Consider the following 24,609-nt stretch of genomic DNA (forward strand, 5'->3'; position numbering starts at 1 on the left):
GGTGCGAGGCCGCAGCGGGGCCTTACGACTCTTCATTATAGGTGGCCCCGGGAAAACTACTTGGGCGTTATCCAAAGCCAATGAGAGCGCAAACACGTGATATTGCGGGCACATAACAGCACATGCGAGATCTGAGTAAAAATATGCGTGCTGTTGATACCTATAAGCGTTCTTAATGTATGTTGATTCATGACCTACCGTTTTACGTGTCACCACCAAGAAATTTGCTTTTTTGTGACCACTGCAGCTTTCGTTCCCGCTTAGGATGGAGGCCACACTTCAAGATGTGACCTCTTCGTCCATCACGCATGAAGCATATACCATAGGTTGGATTTGTGCTCTACCAAAAGAGTTGACAGCAGCGCGGGCAATGTTGGATGATACGCACCCAGATCTTCCACAGCCACCAGCGGACCCCAATACATACTGCCTGGGGCGCATCGGCGAGCACAATGTGGTCATCGCCTCTTTGCCCAAAGGCGAAATCGGGAATAACAGTTCAGCAAGTGTAGCGACTCGTCTTCTGGCGACGTTCCCCCAGATCCGATTCGGATTGATGGTTGGCATTGGAGGCGGTGTGCCTAGTGAGGAGAACGACATCCGTCTTGGTGATGTCGTGGTCAGCTCCCCAGTGGGTACCCATGGAGGCGTGGTGCAGTGGGATTTTGGGAAGGCGGCTAAAGGCGGCCTGTTTGAGCGTATTGGCGCCCTGAATACATCTCCACGTTTGTTGCGGACAGCCATCGCCAAGCTGGAGTCAACTCATCAGATGAGTGACAGTAGCGTCCCCGAATATATTGCGGAAATGTTGCGGAAGTACCCCAAATTAAAAATATTTGCTGAACGAGCCACCCTCGTCGACGTGCTTTTTGACGCTATTCATGATCATGTCGATGAAGGAGGGGACTGTAGCCGCTGCGATTCGAAAAGAGCTATCAAACGGCCACCGCGTGAGGAATTTGTGGTGCACTATGGAGCCGTTGCCTCAGGGAACAAAGTAATCAAGGATGGTGCGATGAGGGATCAAATCAGTAGGGGCCTTGGGGGAGTTCTTTGTTTCGAAATGGAGGCTGCAGGGATGATGAATGAGTTTCCCTGTCTGGTCATTCGAGGAATTTGTGACTATGCCGACTCTCACAAGAACAAGAAGTGGCAGGAATACGCCGCTGTCACTGCGGCCGCCTTCGCAAAGGAACTGATCAACTTCATCCCGCAGAACCAAGTGGTCAACGCTGAGACTGCGAACGTGGCGATGAAAGAATTACTTGGCGAAGCAGTGCAGACCGCCCAGAGAGTTGAATCAAGAGTTTTGGGTATGATTGAATCTGTCGATGTTGTCGATTTTATTGTCTTGTGTTGATGAGAATACATCAATAGGTGCTGAGGAAGAAAGAATACTTGCCTGGATGTCGCCAATTAAGGTCTCGCCAATCTATAACGATGCAAAGTCTCGCAGGTCTCCAGGCACAGGTGACTGGTTGCTGGCATCTGATGAATTCACTCGCTGGCAAAGTTCGGCATGTCCACTTCTGTGGCTTTTCGGGGTTGGTGCGTGTGTCTGCTCCATGCTTCTGCTTATCAAAAGCAATGCTGACCCTATGAGCATTCAGCGGGGTGCGGAAAGACCTGTCTCTGGTATGGCTGGCCATACATATCGAACCTGTCCATGACAGATAAATACTCACCGTCATGAATAGCTCACGCGTCATCGAAGCCCTCGATATGCCACAACAAAACGATCATGACACGAGACTTGCTTACTGGTACTTCCGGTTTGACGACGCCGTCACGCTCAGCGTCAGCAGTATGGTGCGGTCCTTTATCCGACAGCTGACCCCGTTTCCCCTTCCAGCCTCAGTAAGGAAGCTGTGGGACCAGCACAGAAGCCGGTCAATGGAGCCAGATGACAAAATCCTTATCGAGCTCCTTGATAGTATTATTGGTGGCCTTGATGAGGTCTACATCATTATAGATGCCTTAGATGAGTGCCCCCGAGACATGAACCGCCGCCATGAACGAGATATCCTTTTCGGGTGCATCAAGCATCTCATGCAGCAACACGGTCAAAGATTAAGGATAATCGTGACTAGCCGACCTGAGCCCGACATCCACGATGCATTATTGGAATACACTGGGCTTGACATCGAGTTCAATATGAAGAGGGATGTGCAGAAATTCGTGGAAAATGCGCTACAGGGAGATCGATGGCTTAATGGGTGGACTGACACTATCAAAATGGAAATTAAGGAGAAACTTCTATCAATTGCAGACAGGTAAGGTCGTCCTCATACTTCCTCGCAGATAGCATGCGTGCTAATCTATGTAGCCAATTCTTGTGGACTGACCTACAACTAGAAAGGCTCAAGGAATGCCATACACACGATCAGATCCGTGAATATCTGCGCACAATGCCTCAAAGCCTGGAAGATACTTATCGAAAGACGCTTACGCGCATATCACCAAAAGACATTTCTATCGCTCGTCGGATCCTCATCTGGCTGACCACTTCCCTCCGACCGTTAACGTTGAAGGAGGTTGCGGCGGCAGCTGATCTTATACGGCCTGAATCTGTGCTGCGCATCTGTACCAGCACGCTGGTCACTTTAGTCTATGAAGACTCAACGAATCAGCTGAATGCTACCCACCAGATTGTGAAGCTCGCACATTTCTCTGTGCGGGAATTCCTGGTTTCTGCCGATGAAATAGGGCGACCTGATGAGGCATATCCATGGTATTATTTCTCAAATCTATCAGCGCATGCCGCAATCACCGAACAGACACTCGACACACTCCTTGAGACACAGAAAATTGATATAAGCGAAGAAATACTCTCGACAAAGCCCCTTATTCAGTACTCTGCGGTATTCTGGTATCAACATTTTCGAGCCATGGAGCCAGAAGCGGAGGAATACCCGGATATCACACGTCGTGTTGACATGCTTTTCAGTCCACAGAGCTCCGGGGCTTATATCAATTGGCTTCGACTGCATAATTGCGACGCTCCTGTTCCGAATGGTTTTGATTACACCCTGAAGTTAGAAGCTGTTTCTGAGCCCTTATATTACGCATCGTTGCTGGGACTTCACACGACAGTGGCAAACTTGGTAGAAGCGGGTGCAAATGTGATGGCAAGTGGAAGGATGTATCGGAGTTCGCTTGTTGCAGCGTCCGTCCATGGCTTCCCAGAGACCGTCAATCAGTTGCTGAAAGCAATCACCAACATCGAGACAACTGATGCCTGTCAAATCGTGGCCAAAATTTTAGGAAAGAACATTGCCAAGACTATGAGCGTCTTGCTGGAACGATCTGGCTTATTTCCAGTTACGGACGAGGTCTTCAGGGCTGCAATTCAGAATGAAAGAAGTGGCCCCCAGGTCCTCAAGATCTTAACGCAATACCAGGAGGAAATTCCAATCACGGAGGCGATGATCAAAACTGCAGCGGGGAACTGGGGGAGTGGAAGGCAACTGATTATGATGCTTCTCGATCGCTGCGTAACAGTTCCAATCTCAGAGGATGTGCTCATGGCAGCAGTAGAGAATGAGCAATGTGGGAAAGAAGTGATCAGTACCCTGATTTATCGTTGTTCGGCACATATGACCATTACAGAGGCACTTGTGAAGTCAGCTGCGGATAACAAACGGAATAGATACGTGATCAACTTCCTTCTTGGGGGACCCGGTGCTGAGCCCGAGATAATGGAGGGTGGCATGATACAAATCGCCAGAAGGTTTGATAAAGAGATAATTCTGACTTTGCTCGACCGGTCCACGTTCAAACTTCCGTTAACTCACCATGTCGTACTAGACATGGCGAAGTTATCTCCTAAAAGCGTGGTTGTATGCCTTTTGCTTTGCCATGGGAATTTTCTTCCCATCACAGACGAAATACAGAGAGAGATTACAAGGAGGTTTGGCGAAGAATTGATTGATTTCCTACTCGACCAACGAAGAGCCGACATTCCTGTCACGGAGAAAATCCTGAAGGCTGCGGTAGGAAATGACCTGGGGGGTGCGTTACTTTCGCAACAAAAACGAGGGTCACAGATCACGCCGGGCATTTTCAAACTCGCGTGCAGAAATTGGAGAAGCGGAGAGGCGATATTGACAGCCCTCTTGAGGTATCAAGAGACAGGGATACTGCTTTCAAAAGATCTTGTCATCGCCGCTGCTGAGAACAGCAGAAGTGGATCGAGGCTGATTATTGCTCTTATCAATCATCAGAGATTAGATATGCGACTGGAAGAAGAGGTTGTGAGGGAGATTGTCCGGCGATATGATAACGAGGTCATCGAAATTTTGTTTGACCGGCAACCAGATATCGAATTGACAGAGACCACTCTCGTTGCTGCTGCATGTAATGTGAAATATGAAGGCAACCTCATGGAGTTCTTGCTGAAAGCACAAGACTCTAAGCCCCCAATCACTCAAGACGTGGTCGAGGCTGCAATGAGAAATACTGCTGTTGGGTTTGAAATCATCGAGCTCCTAGTGAATGAAGGACTCATGATTCCCGTTACCAAGGAAATATTCCAGGCCGCCGAAGATAATAAGGAATGTGGCAGCAGGATCATCAAATTACTACTCGATCGCCAACATGATGTCCCAATTTCAAAGGATTTGACAGAGTCATTCGAAATTGTCGACCTTGATCAGGGCAGTGATACATTAGAAGGAGGAAACACGGAGATCCTCACAAGCGCAGCAATGAACGATCAGTCCAAGGATGGCGAAGACTCCAGGAGTTTTCACTCGGATGAATCGTCACAAGACGAGACCAAAGGTATATCGATCATGAACTGTTACTCATGTCATGCTAAATTGAAATAGAACTTCTGGAAGACGAAGATTCCAGTGCTGAGGTAGGTGTGATACTCAAGAAATAGAAGGCTGTCTCTCATTACTTGCATAGGACATTGACCTCTCCAACTGCCGAGCCAATTTTGCGGGTTCCCTCGACCTTGATAGGTTCACTAGATTGAGGGTCTGTCTACACTTCGTAACAAGTTTCTCTAGCAGCTGGACGTCGTGCTGACTTGCTTTGGCGCATAACAAGACACTATCGTTACGTCAAAACAAACTTGATCATAATATCTTCAGGCGGATTCCATCCATTACAAAGTCGCTCGATCTCTGTGACAATCTCATCTCATGTATCAAACATACTGATGGCTTCATGGGACTTCGCTACCTGAACCTGGAGTTAAACAAAATCAGGCGAATCGAAGGCCTGACTCATATGACACAGCTCACCGATCTGTACCTGGGCCGAAACAAGATATCCAGGATTCAAAACCTCGACACCCTCGGGCATCTGAGACACCTAGATCTGACTGATAACAGAATAAGGGTAAGATTCAGATGACCTTACTTTGCCGGATTACCGATTGATATTTGTGATAATACATGATCTAACTATTCCAAGGGCCTTGAAAACCTGGACAGTCTTCATCTCCTTCAGGAAATTTACCTTGACAAAAACAAAATCACAGAGATCAAGGTCTGTTCATTACCACCGAGGCCTCATTCTCCTCAGAAAATCGAAGCTTGCTAACAATATACTGCAACAAGCAGAGTCTTGACAACCTTATCAACCTGCGGGTTCTCTCACTCCAATCCAATCGTTTGACCTCGATGGCTGGATTCTCGAAACTTCTCCACCTCGAAGAACTTTATCTCGGAGGTAACTATATTACCAAAATATCAGGGTTGGAATCATGTTCAAACCTACGCGTGCTTGATATCAGATCGAACCATATTCCGTGCCTAGAGAATATCGCTCATTTGGAGCACCTCGAGGAACTGTGGGCATCATATAACAAGATATCAAGTCTTGAAGAGATCGAGGTCCAGCTGAGGGACAAGGAACATCTGGCGAGTATTGATTTTAAGGAAAACCCCCTAGAAACTCCAGGGAGCAAGAGTCTGTGGCTGGCCCTTCCACAAATCTTCTCGATTGATGGCGCCACTCGGCCTGTAGATCTCTGAGAACGATTTAGGTGACTACATTGATGATTAAAATGCATACATGCTACCCCGTGTTATTTCTGTTATGAATAGCTAGGTGCATTAACGCATTGCGGTGCGTTTTTATAGGGCTTCTTTAGGATGTGAAAACAAGCCGGGGGGAAAGAAATGTGATTAACAAGTGTTATGTAGGAAGAGTATCACAAAGCGCAGTCAGCTTCTGATTAGTCAGTGCAAAAGTACGCGGCTGTTAGTATTCTCCAGAGATGTTCTAAGTGGGGTTCTCATGGGGGTGGGGGCCTAAGCCGGTTATAGTGCAATTCCTACCTCAACATGATCCAGCCACCTCAGATATGACGCCGTTCCTCCCAAATGAGATCTTAGTTCTCGTCCTAGATGGACTCGAAAAAATCCAAGACCGTGTCCGACTTCTCCAAGTCTGTCGGCACTGGAACGCGGCGCTATCAGCCAAAGTGTACTCGAGTCTTGAGATTGTCTTCCCCGAAACCTTAGTCGACTTAGCGGAAGCGCTCCAGAAGAACCCCCAACTGAAGTTTCTCGTATACGAGCTCCATATCCCAAGTTTCTATGTTTATGACTTCGACGAGGCCCAGGTCTACAATCGTGCGCTGTTCCGCAGATTCTTAGAGTGCTTCACGGACAATGACGAGGAACTAACCAAGTGGGAAGAGAGGCTAAACGTGAACAATACCTCTGCTTGGCTCACATTAGTCCTGATCTCCCTCCCCAATCTCGAACATCTCAATCTGGGCTGGGGCGGCGATGGCCTAGAAACAGCGTGTACACTTTGGGCGGTCTCTAAAATCGCAAGCAAATCGCCCAGGAAAGATCTGCCTTTGCAACATCTACAAAAGCTCACCGCGGGATCTGTAGAGATCAAGGAGAATTTCCCGGTACGGGAATTTATCCCATTCCTTAAACTGCCGTCTATACAAGAATTGCGCCTCTCCTATATTGTTGATTGGGACCAAAGCGTGGAGGAAGACTCCATTTTCGGTGTTTCTTTCAATCTTCCGCAAGGTGTCTCCCCGGTCCGCAAGCTAGTCCTACGGGCGTCGAACGTGGTGCACGGAATGCCCGGGTTCATAGCGGCGTGCGCTCATCTTGAACACTTCGAGTATCAGCACAGTAATCAGGCTGAGTGGAGTAGAAAGTACCGGAGCTACCGGTGTCGACCTTTCCACACTGCCCTTTCAACGCAGAAAGAGAGCCTGCGCGTGCTACGACTAAATAATATCGGTGTTACAAAAGAATGGGAATGGGATTATAATGATCAAGTAAAGGCGCAGGCTTGGTTTGGAAGCTTGGTTGAGTTTGTGGCCTTGAAGGAATTGAGTATGCCGGTGCGGAATCTTCTGGACTCCACAGGTGGTGAGGAGCCTACTATGGACCTATGCGAGATTTTGCCATCTAGTCTTGAAATCCTTGTTCTTACCAAAGTTGATTTCGTTGAGTATTTTATGCTTGAGGGGCAGCTTAGTCGCCTGATTGGTGTCAAAGAGCAGCAATTTCCTCAGTTGCGGAAAGTTTCGCTACAGACTTTTCAGATGGAGGTTGTTGAAGGTGAAGAAATCTGTAAGAAAACAAGGAATTGGAGGATCCCGAAGCGTGCGGAAATGGTTTTCAGGGGTGTGAGGAGCTCTTGCGAGGAACATGGCATTGAATTTAGCTTTGTCCTTGATGGCGATTACCAGATCCTAGCCGATGGGCGGGTGGTTGATGATACTGATGATATTGGCGGAAGGGCTCATTGGGATTGATTCTAGATAATTGTATGCTGACTTTGTTGAATCAGCCGATTTCCCTGTCTTGATATGCTATAGAAAGTGGACTTCCGTGATGAGCAGCAAGCGGCTTCTCGATCGCCAAGGCCAGTCTGAATTACATTAACCGCCCCAATCCAAATGAACCGGTGTCCAGTCAACAATGCTCTTGACTACCGTGCGGCTTAATTACAGCTAAGCAAAAGGGAAGCCATGTTCTCAAGACAATATGGTATTATTTTTACCAATGAAAATAATGATGATAATGAAAAAATGAAAATAAGCAAGGTTGACGACCTTGTCCTGTATGCGCCTAGACATCTGACAAAAAGAAAACCCCAGCAGTCCCCGTGGATGCAAATAGAAACCATGCAAAAGGGTCTATGGGGGGACTGAAGTGACGCCACATGCCAATTAAAAATCGGAAAGCAAAAGACCAGTCAAAGTGAGACAAAACAGGAAAATGACCGTAAACAGAACACAGAGCATAAACAAACAAGTGGAGGCCAGGTATATGGTAATAGAAACGAGAGAACACCAACGCCGCCCATACATATGCGCTTTTTTATTTTAAATGCGTGACAACATCCCGGCTACACCTGGGATGGGCTCAGACTCGATCGAGAGCGCTGAGAAAGAGATCGACGGCCACGACTTGATGGTGCTCGGTCTGTTGTGGGAGCGTGTTCAAAGAAGGGAGTCAGATCTGGATTTTGACTCGGTGGTGTCTTGGAGTTTGCGGAGTATTCGCCCAAGACCCGGTCATCGGCAGCCGTATCAGGGTGGACTTCAATGCCCTGCTGACCGTCCAATCCACCATGGGCACCCATAGTCGGGAAACTCATGGAGTCGGCATCGTCGTGGCCTCGTTCAATAGGAGACCATCCGGCGATACTACCGGCCACGATACCAGCCATGGCAGCGGCAGGTCCAAAGGTAGAGTTGGATCGAGAGCGGGTATTGCGTCGAGAGCGAGACTCAGGGGTTGCGGGCAGAGGAGGTGGGCTTCCGTTATCCTCACCGGTTGGCGTGGGTGGAACTGAAGATTCCCGAGACCGAGAACCGCTCCGAGATCGAGGGAGGAGTTCCTGCGGATGCTGGAGCTTGTGGCGAATGTGGCTCAAGCGGCCGCCACGAACAATCTTGATGAATGCAAGCTGGTCGCGGATCTCCTCCAAAGCCGGGTTCCACTCGTAGCGACGGTCCTCGTCTGAAACAACAAGCTCAGGACCGGCCTTCTTGCGGTGCCAGAATTGCGGGACGAGTTTGCTGGCAAATGAGTCGGGAATAAGACGGATGATGACAGCAATGGGCAGTGAAATGGCACCGAGAACCAAGCTGACAGCCCACTGGCTTCCTTGGTCGAGGCGCTTGACCGAAAAGGCCTGGCCACCAACAAAGATGATCAAGACTTGACCTCCAATAATAATGACTTGGATGCCAATGAACCACTTGTTGCGCCAAATTCCTTCCATGATATTGAACTTGTTGTCAATGCGGCGAGAGTTGTATTGATTGAAGATTTGCATGAAGACAAAAGTGTTGAACACCACAGTCTGCATGGTATCGGAATCCCAGGAAAAGATAGATGTACCAGCAAAGTTAAGCACAAAAGTCACCACCAATTGATAGATCGCTTGTCCAATAATCATTTTCCACATGGTGACGGTAATAAGTGGTGACGACTTTGGCTCAGGTCGGCGGTCGAGGACATATGGCGATGGGGGATCCGTTGCAAGGGCAAGGGCGGCAAAGGTGTCCATGATCAGGTTGACCCACAACAGTTGAACGGCACTAAGGACCGAGTCCTCTGAGTCGCTAGCAACAGCAGAGACGAATGTGAGAATGACAGCGGTGATGTTAACAGTGATTTGGAACTGAAGGAATTTCTTCACCGCATCACTGACCGTGCGACCCCATGCCATAGCTTTGACAATGGACGCAAAGTTGTCATCCATCAGGATAATGTCCGATGCCTCTTTAGCAACTTCAGTACCAGTAACACCCATCGCAAATCCGACGTCAGCGTTCTTGAGAGCTTGGGCATCATTGGTACCGTCTCCAGTAACAGCGACAGTCTCACCCAACTTCTTGAGTTGGTTCACCAGGATTTTCTTGTCTTCAGGGCTGGACCGTGCAATGACCTGCAGTCTGGGGATAATTTGGTTCATTTGCTTTGAGCTAAGCTTGCGGAACTGGGGGCCCTCAATGGCAATACCACCGGGTGTATAGATACCGCATTCCTGGGCAATGGCTTTGGCAGTGTTGATGTTATCACCGGTCACCATGCGAACAAAGACACCAGCACGTTGACAGGTGTGAACAGCTTCCGCAACACCGGCCCGGACAGGATCCTGGATACCGAACAAACCGAACATAGACATGTCCTTGAAGATAGACTCAAAGACAGCCATGTTGCGATCGTTTTCCTGAGTCGCAGCTCCACGAGGGGGCCACTGTTCAAAGTCCCGGTACACAAGAGCGATACAGCGCAATGATCGAGATGTGTAATTCGTCATGATGGTGTCCAGAGTGTTACGGTTTTCCTCGGTAAAGGGTACCTCGGACAACTCAGCAGTGGGGTCACGGATGATTCGGGTCGACTTGGACATCAGAATCTCTGCAGCACCCTTGACAAGCATGCGGTATTTACCGTTCTCCATTTGAACAACAACAGCCATGCACTTGCGGCTCGAGTCAAAGGGGTACATCTGGGCGATCTTCGCGCTGGCGCGACCCTCGGCAGGCGGCCCCATTCCAAGATTTTCACGAGCAAAGGAAAGTAGCGCAGTCTCTGTCTTAGATCCAATAAACTGTTTGACACCTTCCTGCTCTCCTTCGAAGGCAGTCGAGTTCAGGACAATGTGCTTGAGAAGAAGATCCTTGACGGAGGGTGAGAGTGTTGACACGAATTCGGCGGCCGAGACATCTCCAGATTGTTCAGTGGCCGGGCCTGTGGATTTATCTCCAAACCGAGAAGTAGTGCCCAGAGTAGCAGCAACAGCGCTCATTCTATTTTCGGTGAGAGTTCCAGTCTTGTCGGAACAGATAGTTGTCGCGTTTCCCATCGTCTCACAGGCTTTCAAGAAACGAACCAGGTTATTATCCTTGATCATCCTTGTCGTCGCAAAAGCAAGAGCGAGTGTCACCGCCAGCGGCAAACCTTCGGGAACAGCAACAACGACAATGGTCACGGCGACGATGAAAATCTGCAGGAAATCTTGTCCCTTCACATCGGCACCGCCTTCAATGTCCTTCAGTCGAACCAGGAACTTGATGAAAAGCACAACAAACAATAGCAAACCAGATGCTAGACCAAGCTTGGCAATGTACTCGGCTAGCTTGTTGAGCTTAGTCTGCAGTGGGGTCGTTTCACCTTCCTCCTGGAGGGACATCAATGTTCGGCCATGGGTGGCATTCACACCTGTCGCAGTGACGAGGAATGTACCCACGCCCTCGGAAACCTTTGCGCCGGAGATAATAAACGGATCCATTTTCTTAAGATCTTCGTGGTTTTCGATCGCCCGATAAACTTCATCACCTGGGGTTTTGCGTAAAATATCCGACTCGCCAGTGGCCGAAGATTCATCGCATTTGACATCGTGACCAGCAATCAAAATACCATCAACGGGAACCATGTCGCCAGGCTCCAGATGCATAACATCTCCAACGACGAGATCATGGATCGAGACTTCAGCTGTCTGGCCAGACCGAACAACCTTTACCAAGCGGTTTTCCTTTTTCTTGTTGAGCTTGGCAAACTGTCGTTCTTTCTGCCAGTCATTTGCCGCACCAACTACCACCACAATGATAATGGCGATCAGAATGGCCAACCCCTCGACCCATTCCACGCCTGGTTCTCCATCCGTAGGATGCAAGGATTGCGGGATACCGACAGCAAGAGAAACGATAGCGGCGATCGTCAGCAGGATCAGCACTTTATCATTATAGGCAATCCATGCCAATTCCCAAATGGTCTTGAGCTTTCTCTCTGGTAGGAGGTTAGTGCCGTATACCCGTCGTCGGTCCCCAAATGACTGATCTGCTTCCGAAACGACTGAAGATGTGCCAGGGGTGTCAGGCGCAGTCACTGTCGGGGAAGATGTCTTAGTCGCGGGACTGGAGGCAGTCACATCTTCGAAGCTCACAGCCCCATCGAGTGTCGTCTCGTCCACGCTTAGACCGCTTTGCACGTCAGTGCGCAACCCCTTTTCCAACCCGCGCAAACCACCAAGCGCACGAAAAGCAGCGAAACTTTTGGGATTGAGTAATTTGTTCAACTGGCCGGGAGAGAAGGCGAATTTGTTATTTTCCACCTCGAACTCGGTTTCTCGGCCTGGATCCGGGGTAAGCGCATCCTCGTCATCCACATTATGATTATTCTTAATAAGCTCAGATCGTGAGCCGTGAGACGCAGTAGGCACATAAGTATCTCCGCCATAGGTGCTTAATGACTGGCTGGTATCCTCCGATTCCAACGAGTTGCCGCGAGACCGTGTTCCAGGTACGGACAGGAAATTCGAATGGACCTCGGGTGCCTTGCTCTTGGTGGGAGATGAAATATTATGGGGCGATGTTGGCCGGTCGTCTCGTTCGCGATCCCGGGCTTCTGACGAGGCTTCGGAGCGGATGGACGCGCTGTATCGCAAGTCTGTTGGGGAGACATTGCTGGCACTGCTAAGAGCGTTTGTGTCTGACTCGACGGTTTCCGTGGAAAGCTTTAGCGACGGCTGGGGAGGAGTCGAAAGGAGCTGAACCGGGTAATCACTGGTGTCGGGAGAGTTCACCGCGGAGGTATCGATGGTGATCGTGGGTGCTCGTTCCCTGCGCAGGGGTGTCGCGCCCTGAGAAGGCTCATCGCCATTTCGATGCGGCTCGGACATGGTGAAAGTAGTTCAACTAAACACCGTTTATGCGGACGGCACCTTGAAAGTGGCTGATGGGCGTTGCATGGATGGAGTGGTCGAATTCGGAAAGGTAGGTCTTTTGTCTGGGTCGTCTTTCAAGTCGAGCTTGAATCGGCACAGAGCTTTTGGAAAGTTCCAGGTTCCATGGGCCCAGAATCGAAAGGGCAAATCGAGGTGAGTGATGAAGTCACAAATTCGAATCGCAGGGGGAGGGAAGGGTAGAAAGGAGGTGTGCGCTGGCCGAAAGCAGAGAGAGTTTAGACTTCTCTCCTACACGCCACGCCACAAATTGACAGCAAAAGACAGCCAAAAGCCCCTTAGATCCACACGGGTCTCGACCTCTTGCCAATAATTGTCTGGGTTTGTTTTCCTATACCCGCTCTGCAGGTTGGATCCACTTTTCTAGCACAGCCCCAGTGGGGAGAATGATCTTTGAGATATCAACAGATAAAAAGATCTGAACACAGGTTCGCTTAGGCGCTAAAGCGAGGGTAACAATGAGGGTATTATCAACACAATCAAGAAGCAGGGCCCGACAATGGACGGAAACCCGGCGGAGCACGAAGGGAGGCGATACGCCATTTTGCACTGCCTCAGTCGCCAAGAAATACCGGGATCGGGACTGCGGAGGCCCAAGGGGGGCGAATAGGGGGCCGCGGTTATAATGTTTCCCCATCCTCTCGAACTTTTCTCGACCGTTGGTTGGGGAATGACGTCTCAAAGATGTAGCGCATTGGATCCACTTGGCATTCATGAAGTTTATTCCACTTAGATACCCAGTTCGAGCTTAAAACGAGGCATCTACAGGGACTTGTGTGTGATTAACCTAAATTATATGCAATATCCATCATGTTATTATCACTCCCTTCATACCTAGCTAATACCGTGGGTCCAGCCGGAGAAATTCAAGCAATATATCGGTTAATATACCCCAGTAAGGGCATACTCAACAGCCCTTGCAATAAATCTACTGACGTGATACTGGAAACCGCGATTTTAACACCTAGTAGAACCTTGAGAAGCTCCATATCTGACTGTACTACTTGCATTATGTCTCAAATACCCCAATATACCCCAATATGGATTGACTCATAGACCGTAAGCACATAGGGAATACTCCGGATATAAATTGCCTCAAAAAACTCAAAGCTAGGAACTGTCATCCATCATCACATCCACATCCAGGAGGGCTCACCGTCAATCTTAGAACAGGCTCAAAATGACCAACCCAATCAAGGAATATGGCTTCACAGCGGTCCCGGCTTCGGCCACGGCTCTTCTAACCTCAACGCCAGCATACCCACGTCTCCACGCCAACCCACCCCCAATCCCCATCAGCGAGACCCCCATCCCCACCACGGCTCTAGCGCAACGCATCAACGAATACGCAAAAACCCACCTTGCCGAGCCAACGTACAATCACTCGCTCCGCGTATACCACTACGGCCTCGCCATCAAGAAGCACCGCCTCGCTTTCGAAGACTGGGCCTTTTCGGACGAGACATACTTCCTCGCCTGCGTTCTGCACGACATCGGCACAACGGATACTAACCTTCACGCCACCCATCTGAGCTTTGAGTTCTTTGGCGGGTTCCTGGCGCTACGGCTACTGCAAGATAGTGAAGGTGGTACTAGTGGGTCCGCCGCGCCGCGAGAGCAGGCGGAGTCTGTGGCGGAGGCTATCATCCGGCATCAGGACCTGTGCGAGGTTGGAAAGATTACAGCGGTTGGACAGCTTCTGCAGCTGGCGACAATCTTCGGTGAGTGACGGAAACCTAACCGCTATCCGCTACCGCTATCATTGCCGATGGAGTCGGCAGGGACAGAGTAGTACTGCACTGCCACTCTTGGTGTTTTCTTGGTCTTTTGCTTTCCCTATTCGGGCCATGAAAGCGGGTAAAATATCTGCACTAGAACTTGTTAGCCGATGAATGGTTCCATGATGTTGCAGCGCTAGGTGGATTCGTTACCTAGATGATGCGTCATGTCATATGTCATGAGTCCTAGCGTGGCCGACATGTCTTTTCTACACTTTTTATCTCTTCGACTTTTTCCTTATCACCCGGTCATTAGAGTTTTTCTTGCTGCTAGAGTGGATTTGTTGACTGATCATCTTTTTTTCCCTTCGGCTCTTAGATAACACCGGTTCATATGCCGATCTTGTCCATCCGGATACCATCAAGGACGTTTGTGCGCACTTCCCGCGCCACCACTGGAGCGGGTGTTTCGCCGCGACAATCCATCGGGAGAACGGGTTGAAGCCGTGGGCGCACACGACCGCACTAGGGGAGGAGGCTTTCCCTGCGAAAGTGTTGGGAAATACCTTGATGGAGCCATATGAGTGATTTGATGCAGATTGGCAACATCACAACTTGGCGACGATCTTCGGAGTAAACGGGATTAAGCCGATAATTAATAATGAACGAGTCACATAACTCATAACAAAAGCACTACGACAGAAATATGAATGAGCTTAATGTTTATGAAATTGCAGTGTTTGATGCATTGTAATCTCTAAATCCCATACGTGAATAAATCTTGCCCACTCAGTTCCTTGTCCGGGCTTGGAATTCGTCCCTTGCTTGCCACCTGGGCACCTGCTAATGTACACACATGATTACTGTCACGCATTTCACTTGCGTGGCTCGAACACAGCCTCATCGTTCTCAGGCCCACTCACGCGCCAGATGCCCAATGTCTGCCCATTGTCATAGACACGGTCGTCCTTCGGGTCGGTGAGCACCATAGCCTTGCTGGACAAAGCCAAGGCGTCCATAAGCTCAGCCATACGCTTCGATTTGGTGAAGCTGCGAGTCAGGTGCGGGGTGCTAGCGACCCAAATTGACACCGTCATGCACTGTGTAAGCAGGAATGGCTTTTCAAGAGAATGACTGGCGTAGTAGAGAGCGTTATGGTAATCAAGAATCAAATCAGGAAGATAGGTCTGGCGAATGTATTCATAATCGCTTTCCTCTTCGGCTGTGATGATATTAGCAAGGACACAAGTTTTGACTGGAGGAAAAGACCGACCATCAGTAGCTTTGACAAGCCACTCCTCTACGACCAAGCCCACATTTGTCTCCACTTCCTCTAGCAAGGCCGCTAGATCCTGCAGAGAATCCTTGACCGCACCGGAATCTCTCCGACGCTTGGTCCTGAAATGTCGTTAGATATTGTTGCTAAATTTGAACGGGAAATACTTACTTTGAGATTTGGTCGTAGGCAAGAGCGAACTGTTCCAGAGCATCGAATCCAAGGGCCAGGGTTTCAAGATTGTACATCCGAGTGGCTTTTTGGTAAGCACCGCTGTCGTTATTCAAGATACCATTGCTGCTAGAGAGGCTCCGACGGTGAAGGCTATTCCTCTTGGACTTCGATGGGCTAGAAGGCGTAGAATCGACGGGCGTCAGGTGTTCAAGAGTAGGGAATTCAAAGATGTCCAAGCCAAAGGATTCCTGTGACACTTTGGACAAATTCATCCGATGGCTCAACTCACGAGCGGCAGCAAGTTTACCAGCAACTACAAATGTTAGCATATAGGCAAGGAAAGATGAGAAGCAGAAACCTACCAAAGAACTTGCGGTAGAGCCAAGCTCCAAGCTTGCAGATCTTATCCCACTGGCCACCAGCTGAGCGAAGCCACTCCAGACTGCGAATCATCTTCTCATCTTCATCTGCCATGGAAGTACCGATCAAGTCCTTCTTTGGGGGCACCAGTACTCGGGTACCGTCCGGTCGCCGCACCACCCGGGAGTATCCAGTGACACTACTGGAATGTTCAATTGATGAAACGCCAGCGCTAAGCCATGACCATTGAGCGTCGAGAACAGCTGCGACATCAATACCATGCTTTTGCATATGCCGGATTTGTTGCTTTCTATCTTGCGGGTCGGTGATCTCAATCAAAATCCTTGAGAACACACTGTGACACATGTCGGTCGGAAGAAGAGATGCATAAAGTGGGATAAGGTCGTATAGGCCCCTCTCTTCCAGGTTGGAAAGGTATCCTGCCACCATAACGGAAGCAGTCTCATAAAATTGGGTGTCGATAGGAGCATAACCAATGGATTTCACAACAAGATAAACGTGCGCGGCCATTTTCAAGGCCTCGTCATCATCTGCGGCGATGAGGAACGATTCATCCACTGGTAAGCCATTCACGACAGGGACAATAGAAGATGTCCCATAGTGCTTGATATTAACTTGAGAGACAGCCTTTGCAAATAATGAAAAGTAGGAATCATAGCCCTTGCTGAGAATTGCAGCCTGGAGATTGCGGAAGGGATTGCGCGACTCAGAACCGACCCGCTCATTGCCTCGCAGGTATTCGATGAACTTCTGCAGATCGGCATGGCCAGCTGGCTCGGGCTTGAATGTGACAGGGGATGTAGGAGAATGGCTGAGCTTGTGCTTGAATTGGTTGCAGAAACCACGGTAGCGTGAAAGCACAATCCGGTTGAAGTACACGTAAAGGAAATCGTCCCAGGTGCTGCAGGCCGTGGTGGCGGGCTCAGATTCACCACAGAGCAGAGCGTATACGGCCCGCTGGAACTCATCTGTGTCAGAGTTGCGTGTCAGAGCAGAGCAAGCGGCGCGCCATGAGTCGTGGGAGTGGCTGTTCATCAATCGTGTCATCCCATCGTCGAGGGGTGTCCGGGTTTTGGCAGTATGTGGATCGACACTAGAACCGCAAAGACTGACAGCCCTCCAGCTCTCGAGGCGGCCCTGTGCCCATTCTCGGATCTTGGTCCAGTTCTCGCCCTGCCTCAGCATCTTCCAGCAAGTCATCCATGTAGCTCGCTCGAAGAACTCGTCCTGGGGTTGTAGGTCATGCTTCTGTCGGGTAAGGGCATCTGGATCTAGCTGCGTCACTAATGGTCGTTGCCGGTCGTTGCTTAACAGAGAGCGTGAGACGCTGGGGTCATTTGGCTCCAATGGCTGCGGCCATGCACGCAGTCGCTTGTGTCCCTTGATGGCTTCCTTAGTGAACAGCCATCCATGAGCCCACAGACCCTGGCCTCTTTCCGCTTGCGCTTCCATGTCGGCGATCAGAACATCCAAATCCTGGGGTCCTGTCTTCGCCGTCTCCTCCAGCCATCTCATCGCCAGAACACATTCCAGAGCATACCCATCGGCAGCAAGGAATTCCTCCCAAATTTCACGATCTGACGAGTATCGGTGAAGGTTCTGGAATGCAGTTTGTTGCCCTTCCTTGAAGCTGGCGCGACTGGCCGGGTCGTCGATACTGATGAGATTAAGAAGCAGGCGCCAGGTATCAGCCTCGTACTGTAAGCGCATCACATCCTCGTCGTCCTTTGCATCGGTCCCATTGCTCTGTCGGAATCCGGTCTTTGCGCGCTTGAGGGTTTGCTGTTTCACTAGGTCCTGGATTCCATTTTGTGCGAGGTCCCGGTAGCTCTCAACTAGCTTGTAAGCAGCTTGAATGCTCTGGAACTCGTCTGTTGAGTTCTTTCGCTTGAATTGATCCAGCTTGTCAGCATAGGCCTCGATTTGGCGAGTGACACGGTCGGCAGTGCGGCGGAGTGGGTGGAGAGCTTCCTGTGCGCCAGCAGCAGTGAACAGCTGAGGCGAATCTAATCAATGAGCTAAAAGGATCTTTTCAAGCAGCAAAGCAAAACGGAGGAACAAAGAAGCTGGACATAACATACCCTGAGCTCTGCTTGTCAAACCCATCATTGACTTCAGACTGGGTTCCAAAACTGGGAAGGCGGATCCAGTCTCGGAAATATCGCCATTGGTAACGTCCATCTCCTCATCCATCTCGTCCATCTCATCCTCTTCCGTTTCTTCCTCAGTCCCGTCTTCTAGCTCCTCTTCGTTTTCAGAGATGTCGTCTTCCTCCATGCGCTCGTCGTCGTCCTCGTCAATATTGATAATTTCTGATGTCTTAGGCGCAGGCGGAACCTGGTCAGGGAGTCAGTGGGAAGAAATTGGAGAGTGAACTGAAGTAAAACCAACCTGCGACCGTAAGGTACGCGAAGACCTTGTGAGGGGAGCCATGATGTGTTAGCTCCTGTTGTTGATGGAAGAGAAAAGGGAAGCATTCATGTTTGTCTCTTTTGGCTGAGGGCGCGTTCGTCCCAAAGTAGTTTAGCTTGGTCGGCACGGGATCTACTATTTAAGGAGCACAATTTTTTTTTCTCTTTCTCTTTTTTTTTTTTTTTCCACAAATGTCTATAGGCTTTCATTAGAGTCTCGGAACGAATTCATTCAATGTTTGTTCAGGTCCTTGAGGCCTCTCTGCGTGCTCAAGATTGTCTTAGAGGAACTCAGTCCTTACAAATAGTCTAGTTCCCTCTGAATGGGAGCTTAGCTTGGAAGGGGCTGGTACATACCAATGCCATCTTATTTACATTGCGGAAAAATCAAACAAAATTCTCAAAAATTCTATTTCTGCTCCTTATCTGCTGCTTGTGCCCGTTGTCTCATCTTCAACCGTAGTAGGTTCGCTTTAGGGCAGCTCACTACTGAAGCCTGGTCGCCTCGCTCCTGGTAAAAAGCGTTGCAACATTCGTAGAGGGCGTCGATCTGGGCCTGACATTTTTCCTCCTGCCAGGAATTCTTGTTCAGACAATCTGGCTCCGTTAGTATGTGGAAAGCTCAAGTTATATCCCTGGAAATGTGTATACTTTGTATGGCACACTAGAAGGGTCAGCATGAAGTCCTGTGACTATCTGAAGGAGGAGAAGCATACAGCTCGCGGATGACACGGCGTATCGTGCGACAAGTCTTGCTTTAAATCCCCCTGCATGAAGGTGTTAGTCCATGAACATTTCATTGGTGATCTTGATGATTCCTACCATTTGCAATTCTTTCTTCCAGGCTTGTTTTCCGGGCAAACAAGTAACAAAAACGTGGACGGAAGCCCATCGAAAGCGGGTTTCAACAGGTGTGACGCAAAGTAGATTCACCGCCTACGAGGGGCGAGTTTCTGCCGTTGATATCTCTCTCTTGCCTCTTCCACTCATCCACTTCCCTTTCCTTTCCTCTCTAACCCTTACAATTCTCGTGTTCTTGTAGGTAGAACTGCCCCCGCATTGCCGTCGCCCAAACCTAACATATCTCATAGAACCAGATCACGAATTCGCCAATCACATTCATCTTACTTTCAACTCCCGAGTAAGCACCCCGCGCCTGCTCTGTTGCGATTCATTTCTCTGACAGCCACCCAGCAACCACCTCGTTATCCTCACCATGTCTGAAGGCGAGCAGGCCGCTGCTCCAGTCGAGCATCTCAACATCAAGGTCACGGACAACAACAACGAAGTGTTCTTTAAAATCAAGCGGTCGACTCCATTGAAGAAGTTGATGGACGCTTTCTGTGATCGCCAAGGAAAGCAGATAGCGACTGTGCGGTTCCTGTTCGACGGCACCCGTGTGCGTCCCGACGACACTCCTGATGGCGTACGTGCCCTCTCCCAACACTGAAATCGTGGACAAGATATTCTGACAATGTACTGCAATATAGCTTGACATGGCCGATGGTGACACCCTAGAGGTGCATCAGGAGCAGATTGGAGGCTGTTAAGGAAATAATATCCATGCCATATTCTCGAGAAGCCCTTCGGATGAACTTCCTTGCTATTGTGGCGCTTTGTTCACATACCCCCGAGCATATGAGATGGACGCTAGCTTGAGTGGCGAGGATGTGAAGAGTTCATCGCAAAGACTTCTTAATGTTGTGGGTTAACGATTCAACGAATTTCAGAAACATCCGGTGATTGGGATGCGCTACATATTATGGGACGATCTTACGGTTTCTAAATAAGCACTTATTCCATATGTTGGAGATAATAGCCGCTGTACTTTGCAGCAATACCTATGCTCCCTTGAGACTTTCCTCGTTAAGTTCATCTTAGCTGATAATCCGCTCCAGCTTTAGATTAACATGTTCAAAAAAAAAAACAAATCACCCGCCGCCCATAATCATCTGAAGCTGGCTCCAGCGCCATGTAGATCACATATATACAATTCAATATGCATAGGACACAAAACCCCAAAAGTCAATGAAATAAAGAAACGCGAGTAAGGGTTGTAACGAACTAGTCTGTCCAAACAGATGCCTTCACCTTCTCCTCATCCTCTTTGGCCTTGGCTGCCTCCTCACGCTCGCGATTCCGCCTCTTGATCTCCTGCTCCTTCACCGCCCGATCATAAGCGCGCTGCTCCTCCGTACGCTTAGGCGCCCGAATCCCCAGTGCACCAGCAATCAGCCTTCCAGCAACGGCAGTCTGCTTCTCGGGACGCTTGGCTGGACCAGAACTGCCCTCCCAACCACCAGCGGGAGAACCCGCCCTCGCAGCACCCCAAGGTTGTGAAGTTTGTGGCGAGATAGGTGTGGGCGGGGGATCAAGCGGGCCTTCCGCACTTATTGTAGGCGAAAGGAGGGAGGATGATGTTGCAGAAACAGGCTCCTCATCCGAGAGATCAACCTCATCTTCCCAGGAATCCGCGACGACCTCTTTAGCTTTCTTTGCTGGCTTTGGCTTTGGGGTAGATGTAGCTGAGCCCGTAGAAAGGCCTTTCACCGTAGGTCGTGAGATATCCTGCACCGGTCCCTTTTCGCCAATCGATAGATCGCGAAGTGTGTGCTCCAGCTCGGTACGCGGATCAGACATGGTGGGGTTGAGATGGGCCGGAGCGGATTGAGCTGGAATTGTGCAAAACCGAAGTTATGCGTGAGGTCGACAGTGGACTTGTATATATATAGAGTCAAATCTATATATAGTGGGGGGGGAACAAAAGAAGAAATTGTGTTCTGTAAAGAAGATTATAGGTGATGGCGTCAGAGCCACTAGCGCAACCTTGGTCAATCGTGGAGAAGTGTTGGGGCTAGACCAACACGGGCAATTCTGCCTGAAGCGGGAGGCATCACATGGGCCCCCCGAGGCCTAAAGCAGGATTTTGTTTATGGGTTTAGGTTCAAACACTTGAAACACTGGCGGTCTGATGTATATTCACGGGACTGCCTCGGCTAAGGGCTCGTGACGCATTGCCGATTCTATCGAGTATCTGATCTACATACTCCGTAACTCTAAAAAAGCCATCTATATATATTCTCCAAAACACGTTGGACTGTACATTGTTCACTTACCAAAGCCCATTTATTTCCGAGCAAGAGCGATAGCTTTTTTCGCGGCCTCTTCAAAGCCATCAAAAGCATGAAGAGGAAGCCCACTCTCGGCAATCTGCAACAGCATTAGTCAAATGAAGCGTTGACGTGAAATCTTCGTCAGGATGACATACCATCTTTTGCCCAAGCTCCTCGTTCGTTCCACGTAACCGCACCACAACAGGCACTTGCATGTTCAAGTCCCGGAATGCTAGGATGATTCCCTCGGCGATCATGTCGCAACGTGTCAAGCCACCGAAGATGTTGACGAAAATTGCATTGACGCGGGGGTCGGAACAAATAATTCGGAAAGACGACTTGACCGTCTCAGAAGTAGCCTTGCCACCAGTGTCAAGGAAGTTGGCACAGTGACCTCCGTGAATACTGAGTGCATCGACTGTATTCATAGCAAGCCCTGCCCCGTTCACTACCAATCTTGTTAGCTGAAGTCAGAGCCTGGATGGTAAGATAAGCATACCGAGTGTGCCAATGCTACCTTCTCCTTCCAGCCTATCTATTGTTAGCATTATTCCGTGTCAAAGTCCGGCAAGACCCACTTGACATAGACAATTCCGTCTTTCTCGGCTTCAATCTCCTCGGCGACTTCCTCAGCAGTGTTCCGCAAAGAGTGAATCTCTTCCTGGCGCCCTGAGCTACGGTATGCGGCATCATCGAATCCAAACCGTGCATCACGCACTTCCAAGCTTCCATTGGCGGAGGCTCCAACCCGAGTCTCTAATAAAAAGGCCTCTTTCTCCTTGAAGATGCTCCACAGGGCCTGAACTAAGCTTGCGAGCTTGTCGTGTGATGATTCGGGAAGGCCAACGTATGAAGCCACGGCGGAGACAAGGGAACTGTTTTCCAAGTTGGTCTCAGTGTAGCTGAATGGAAACTTGCGAGACTGCGTAGGGTTGAACTCTGCGTCGGGCGAAGCGACGATGCACGGCGACAAAGAAGTACGGTCAACCGAGATGGAGATAGACATATCAGAGGGCGATGTCTGCTCGCTAACAGGAATGGATTTTTGCTTTAGGATATCAAATGCCTGAAACTGCTTGATGTAGAGGTCGCGCTTTTGCTGAGCCGGCCTCGAGATCGGGCTGACACGTCTCATTGTGTGGAAACCGCGCCGTTGAGCCCCTGCGGCCGAAAAGGACTGTAGAGATTAGCATAGTCCTGTTATTACCGAGTAAGTTACTTACTTGTGTGCCGGGCCTGCTCACGCCAGTACCCAAGAGGGTCTTCATCCCCTCGCCAAACTTCTCGGGGTGATTGACCATGACAGCACCAGCACGTTCAAGTGCTTGGTACTTAGTTTGTGCATCCGGCTCTCCAGGTGCACACCAGGCGCCTGCGTGTCCCATGATGCGACCGGGAGGTGCTTCTAAGCCACCAACGAGGGCCATAATGGGCCTAGTGAGGGTTAGCAAGGAGCGTGCGGAGCACAAAGATAAGAGACTTACTTGGGGTTGGTAGTCCGCTGTCGGTAGTCCTTGATCCACTCCGCAGCATCCATCTCAGCAGTGCCGCCAATCTCACCGACAAGAATAATACCCTCAGTATCAGTATCGTGCTCGAAAATCTTGAGAGCGTCCACAAAGTTGGTACCAGCTAGCACATCACCGCCCATGCTAATGCAGAGACTCTGACCGAGTCCAGCACGGGTAGTCGATGCGACTGTCTCATAGCTTAGAGTGCCCGACTTGGCAACAATGCCGATATTACCGGGAGCAAAACAAGGCAAAGGCTGGAAACCGATGCGACACTTGCCAATGGCCGATATAATACCTGGGCAGTTTGCGCCGACAAGGCGAGTCTTGGATTGCGTTTGCAGCATTGAATGGATCTGCGATCGTGGTCAGAATAAGTCTGCTGATGTCAACGTCGAGAGTCTCTTACCCGGAGAATGTCATGGATAGGAACATGTTCAGCTACAGCCACCACTAATGGAATCTCTGCCTCAATTGCCTCTTCAATGGCCTTGGCAGTCTGGTTTCCCGGAACATAGATCGCAGATGCATCAGGCTTTGCTCTTGCTTGAGCCTAGACAAGCACAATTAGTCTACTGCATATTTAAAAAAAGACCAATTGTGCCACATACCGCCTTGACAGAGGGAAAGATCGGAAGTCCCAGGTGTTCACCTTCAACTCCAGGCTTCACACCTCCCACAATTTTAGTGCCCCATTCCAGCGACTCCTTGACATTAGCAGTCGCCTGTCGTCCTGTGCGCAAGTTAGCGACGCGAAAAAGGTACTTCGTAACCTAGAAATACTTACCCGTAAAACCCTGGAACAAGACTCTCGTATGAGCTCCAATCTTGAGGTTAGGAAGGGTATCTGCATAATTAGAGTGGCGCGGGGATGTCGAAAAGCTCCGGGCCCAGCGCAGCCCCGTCTGGGGCACGCGTCTTGGCAAGGGATATAGAGGCATTGTTGAAATTATTTCCTGCGGGATCAACGCAGTGGCTAGTTGTTTCAGCCAATTGATAGTTTGCTGATTTATATGCCTGTTCCCAGAGCTTCCGGTCTCGAAGGTGGATTGTTAAGTCGGCTTCTTGATCTCCAAGTCGGCTATATCCGGTCTCGGAGCTTCCCCGCACCGAGGACTCCGTGTATGCCTGTCAATTCAGGCATAAAAGTATAAAGGACGAACTAAATGCATAGATTTAGTTGGTTTACACAACTTTATGTAACTGAATAATACCCAATGTGATGAATGTGGTGATTAAAAATGTTGCACTATTAGGCTGTGGTCCTGTCTGGCTCGACTTCAGCTGTTGACTATGTCATTGTTCCCAGTGCCAAGACGACGACATCGA

At 49.6% G+C, this 24,609-nt stretch overlaps 10 protein-coding genes across 10 annotated transcripts; 5 read left to right on the top strand and 5 right to left on the bottom strand.

The window, feature by feature from the left end:
* Positions 1–265: 265 nt before the first annotated feature.
* N7503_004010 (5'-methylthioadenosine/S-adenosylhomocysteine nucleosidase family protein) lies at positions 266–5,051 on the top strand (the record flags this gene model as incomplete). Its single annotated transcript, XM_057063557.1, has 6 exons — positions 266–1,336; positions 1,386–1,635; positions 1,715–2,273; positions 2,327–4,782; positions 4,830–4,861; positions 5,016–5,051. 6 exons carry the CDS (start codon positions 266–268, stop codon positions 5,049–5,051), a joined length of 4,404 nt encoding a protein of 1,467 aa, XP_056924472.1.
* A 187-nt stretch (positions 5,052–5,238) lies between these two features.
* On the top strand, positions 5,239–5,987 carry N7503_004011 (uncharacterized protein; the record flags this gene model as incomplete). Its single annotated transcript, XM_057063558.1, has 3 exons — positions 5,239–5,349; positions 5,425–5,499; positions 5,574–5,987. 3 exons carry the CDS (start codon positions 5,239–5,241, stop codon positions 5,985–5,987), a joined length of 600 nt encoding a protein of 199 aa, XP_056924473.1.
* A 332-nt stretch (positions 5,988–6,319) lies between these two features.
* On the top strand, positions 6,320–7,747 carry N7503_004012 (F-box protein; the record flags this gene model as incomplete). Its single annotated transcript, XM_057063559.1, has 1 exon — positions 6,320–7,747. One exon carries the CDS (start codon positions 6,320–6,322, stop codon positions 7,745–7,747), a length of 1,428 nt encoding a protein of 475 aa, XP_056924474.1.
* A 596-nt stretch (positions 7,748–8,343) lies between these two features.
* On the bottom strand, positions 8,344–12,633 carry pmcA (putative P-type calcium ATPase; the record flags this gene model as incomplete). Its single annotated transcript, XM_057063560.1, has 1 exon — positions 8,344–12,633. One exon carries the CDS (start codon positions 12,631–12,633, stop codon positions 8,344–8,346), a length of 4,290 nt encoding a protein of 1,429 aa, XP_056924475.1.
* Positions 12,634–13,876: 1,243 nt separating this feature from the next.
* Positions 13,877–15,002, top strand: N7503_004014 (putative urea hydro-lyase/cyanamide hydratase; the record flags this gene model as incomplete). The annotated part of the gene is made up of 2 exons (XM_057063561.1): positions 13,877–14,417; positions 14,794–15,002. The coding sequence occupies 2 exons, from the start codon at positions 13,877–13,879 to the stop codon at positions 15,000–15,002; spliced, it is 750 nt and encodes a 249-aa protein (XP_056924476.1).
* A 287-nt stretch (positions 15,003–15,289) lies between these two features.
* On the bottom strand, positions 15,290–18,678 carry N7503_004015 (nucleoporin Nup84/Nup107 family protein; the record flags this gene model as incomplete). The annotated part of the gene is made up of 6 exons (XM_057063562.1): positions 15,290–15,636; positions 15,688–15,812; positions 15,862–16,177; positions 16,227–18,251; positions 18,327–18,582; positions 18,637–18,678. 6 exons carry the CDS (start codon positions 18,676–18,678, stop codon positions 15,290–15,292), a joined length of 3,111 nt encoding a protein of 1,036 aa, XP_056924477.1.
* A 387-nt stretch (positions 18,679–19,065) lies between these two features.
* N7503_004016 (uncharacterized protein) lies at positions 19,066–19,481 on the bottom strand (the record flags this gene model as incomplete). The annotated part of the gene is made up of 4 exons (XM_057063563.1): positions 19,066–19,253; positions 19,308–19,320; positions 19,373–19,423; positions 19,479–19,481. 4 exons carry the CDS (start codon positions 19,479–19,481, stop codon positions 19,066–19,068), a joined length of 255 nt encoding a protein of 84 aa, XP_056924478.1.
* Positions 19,482–19,872: 391 nt separating this feature from the next.
* Positions 19,873–20,206, top strand: N7503_004017 (SUMO family protein SMT3; the record flags this gene model as incomplete). Its single annotated transcript, XM_057063564.1, has 2 exons — positions 19,873–20,082; positions 20,147–20,206. 2 exons carry the CDS (start codon positions 19,873–19,875, stop codon positions 20,204–20,206), a joined length of 270 nt encoding a protein of 89 aa, XP_056924479.1.
* Positions 20,207–20,720: 514 nt separating this feature from the next.
* Positions 20,721–21,296, bottom strand: N7503_004018 (uncharacterized protein; the record flags this gene model as incomplete). Its single annotated transcript, XM_057063565.1, has 1 exon — positions 20,721–21,296. One exon carries the CDS (start codon positions 21,294–21,296, stop codon positions 20,721–20,723), a length of 576 nt encoding a protein of 191 aa, XP_056924480.1.
* A 486-nt stretch (positions 21,297–21,782) lies between these two features.
* On the bottom strand, positions 21,783–24,221 carry N7503_004019 (putative succinyl-CoA synthetase subunit alpha; the record flags this gene model as incomplete). The annotated part of the gene is made up of 9 exons (XM_057063566.1): positions 21,783–21,866; positions 21,925–22,217; positions 22,269–22,300; positions 22,348–22,946; positions 22,993–23,203; positions 23,254–23,636; positions 23,690–23,833; positions 23,892–24,013; positions 24,068–24,221. The coding sequence occupies 9 exons, from the start codon at positions 24,219–24,221 to the stop codon at positions 21,783–21,785; spliced, it is 2,022 nt and encodes a 673-aa protein (XP_056924481.1).
* Positions 24,222–24,609: the final 388 nt, after the last annotated feature.

Source organism: Penicillium pulvis, assembly GCF_028828015.1.
Source record: "Penicillium pulvis strain IBT 33274 chromosome Unknown contig_1_segment0_segment0, whole genome shotgun sequence".
NCBI lineage: Eukaryota > Fungi > Ascomycota > Eurotiomycetes > Eurotiales > Aspergillaceae > Penicillium > Penicillium pulvis.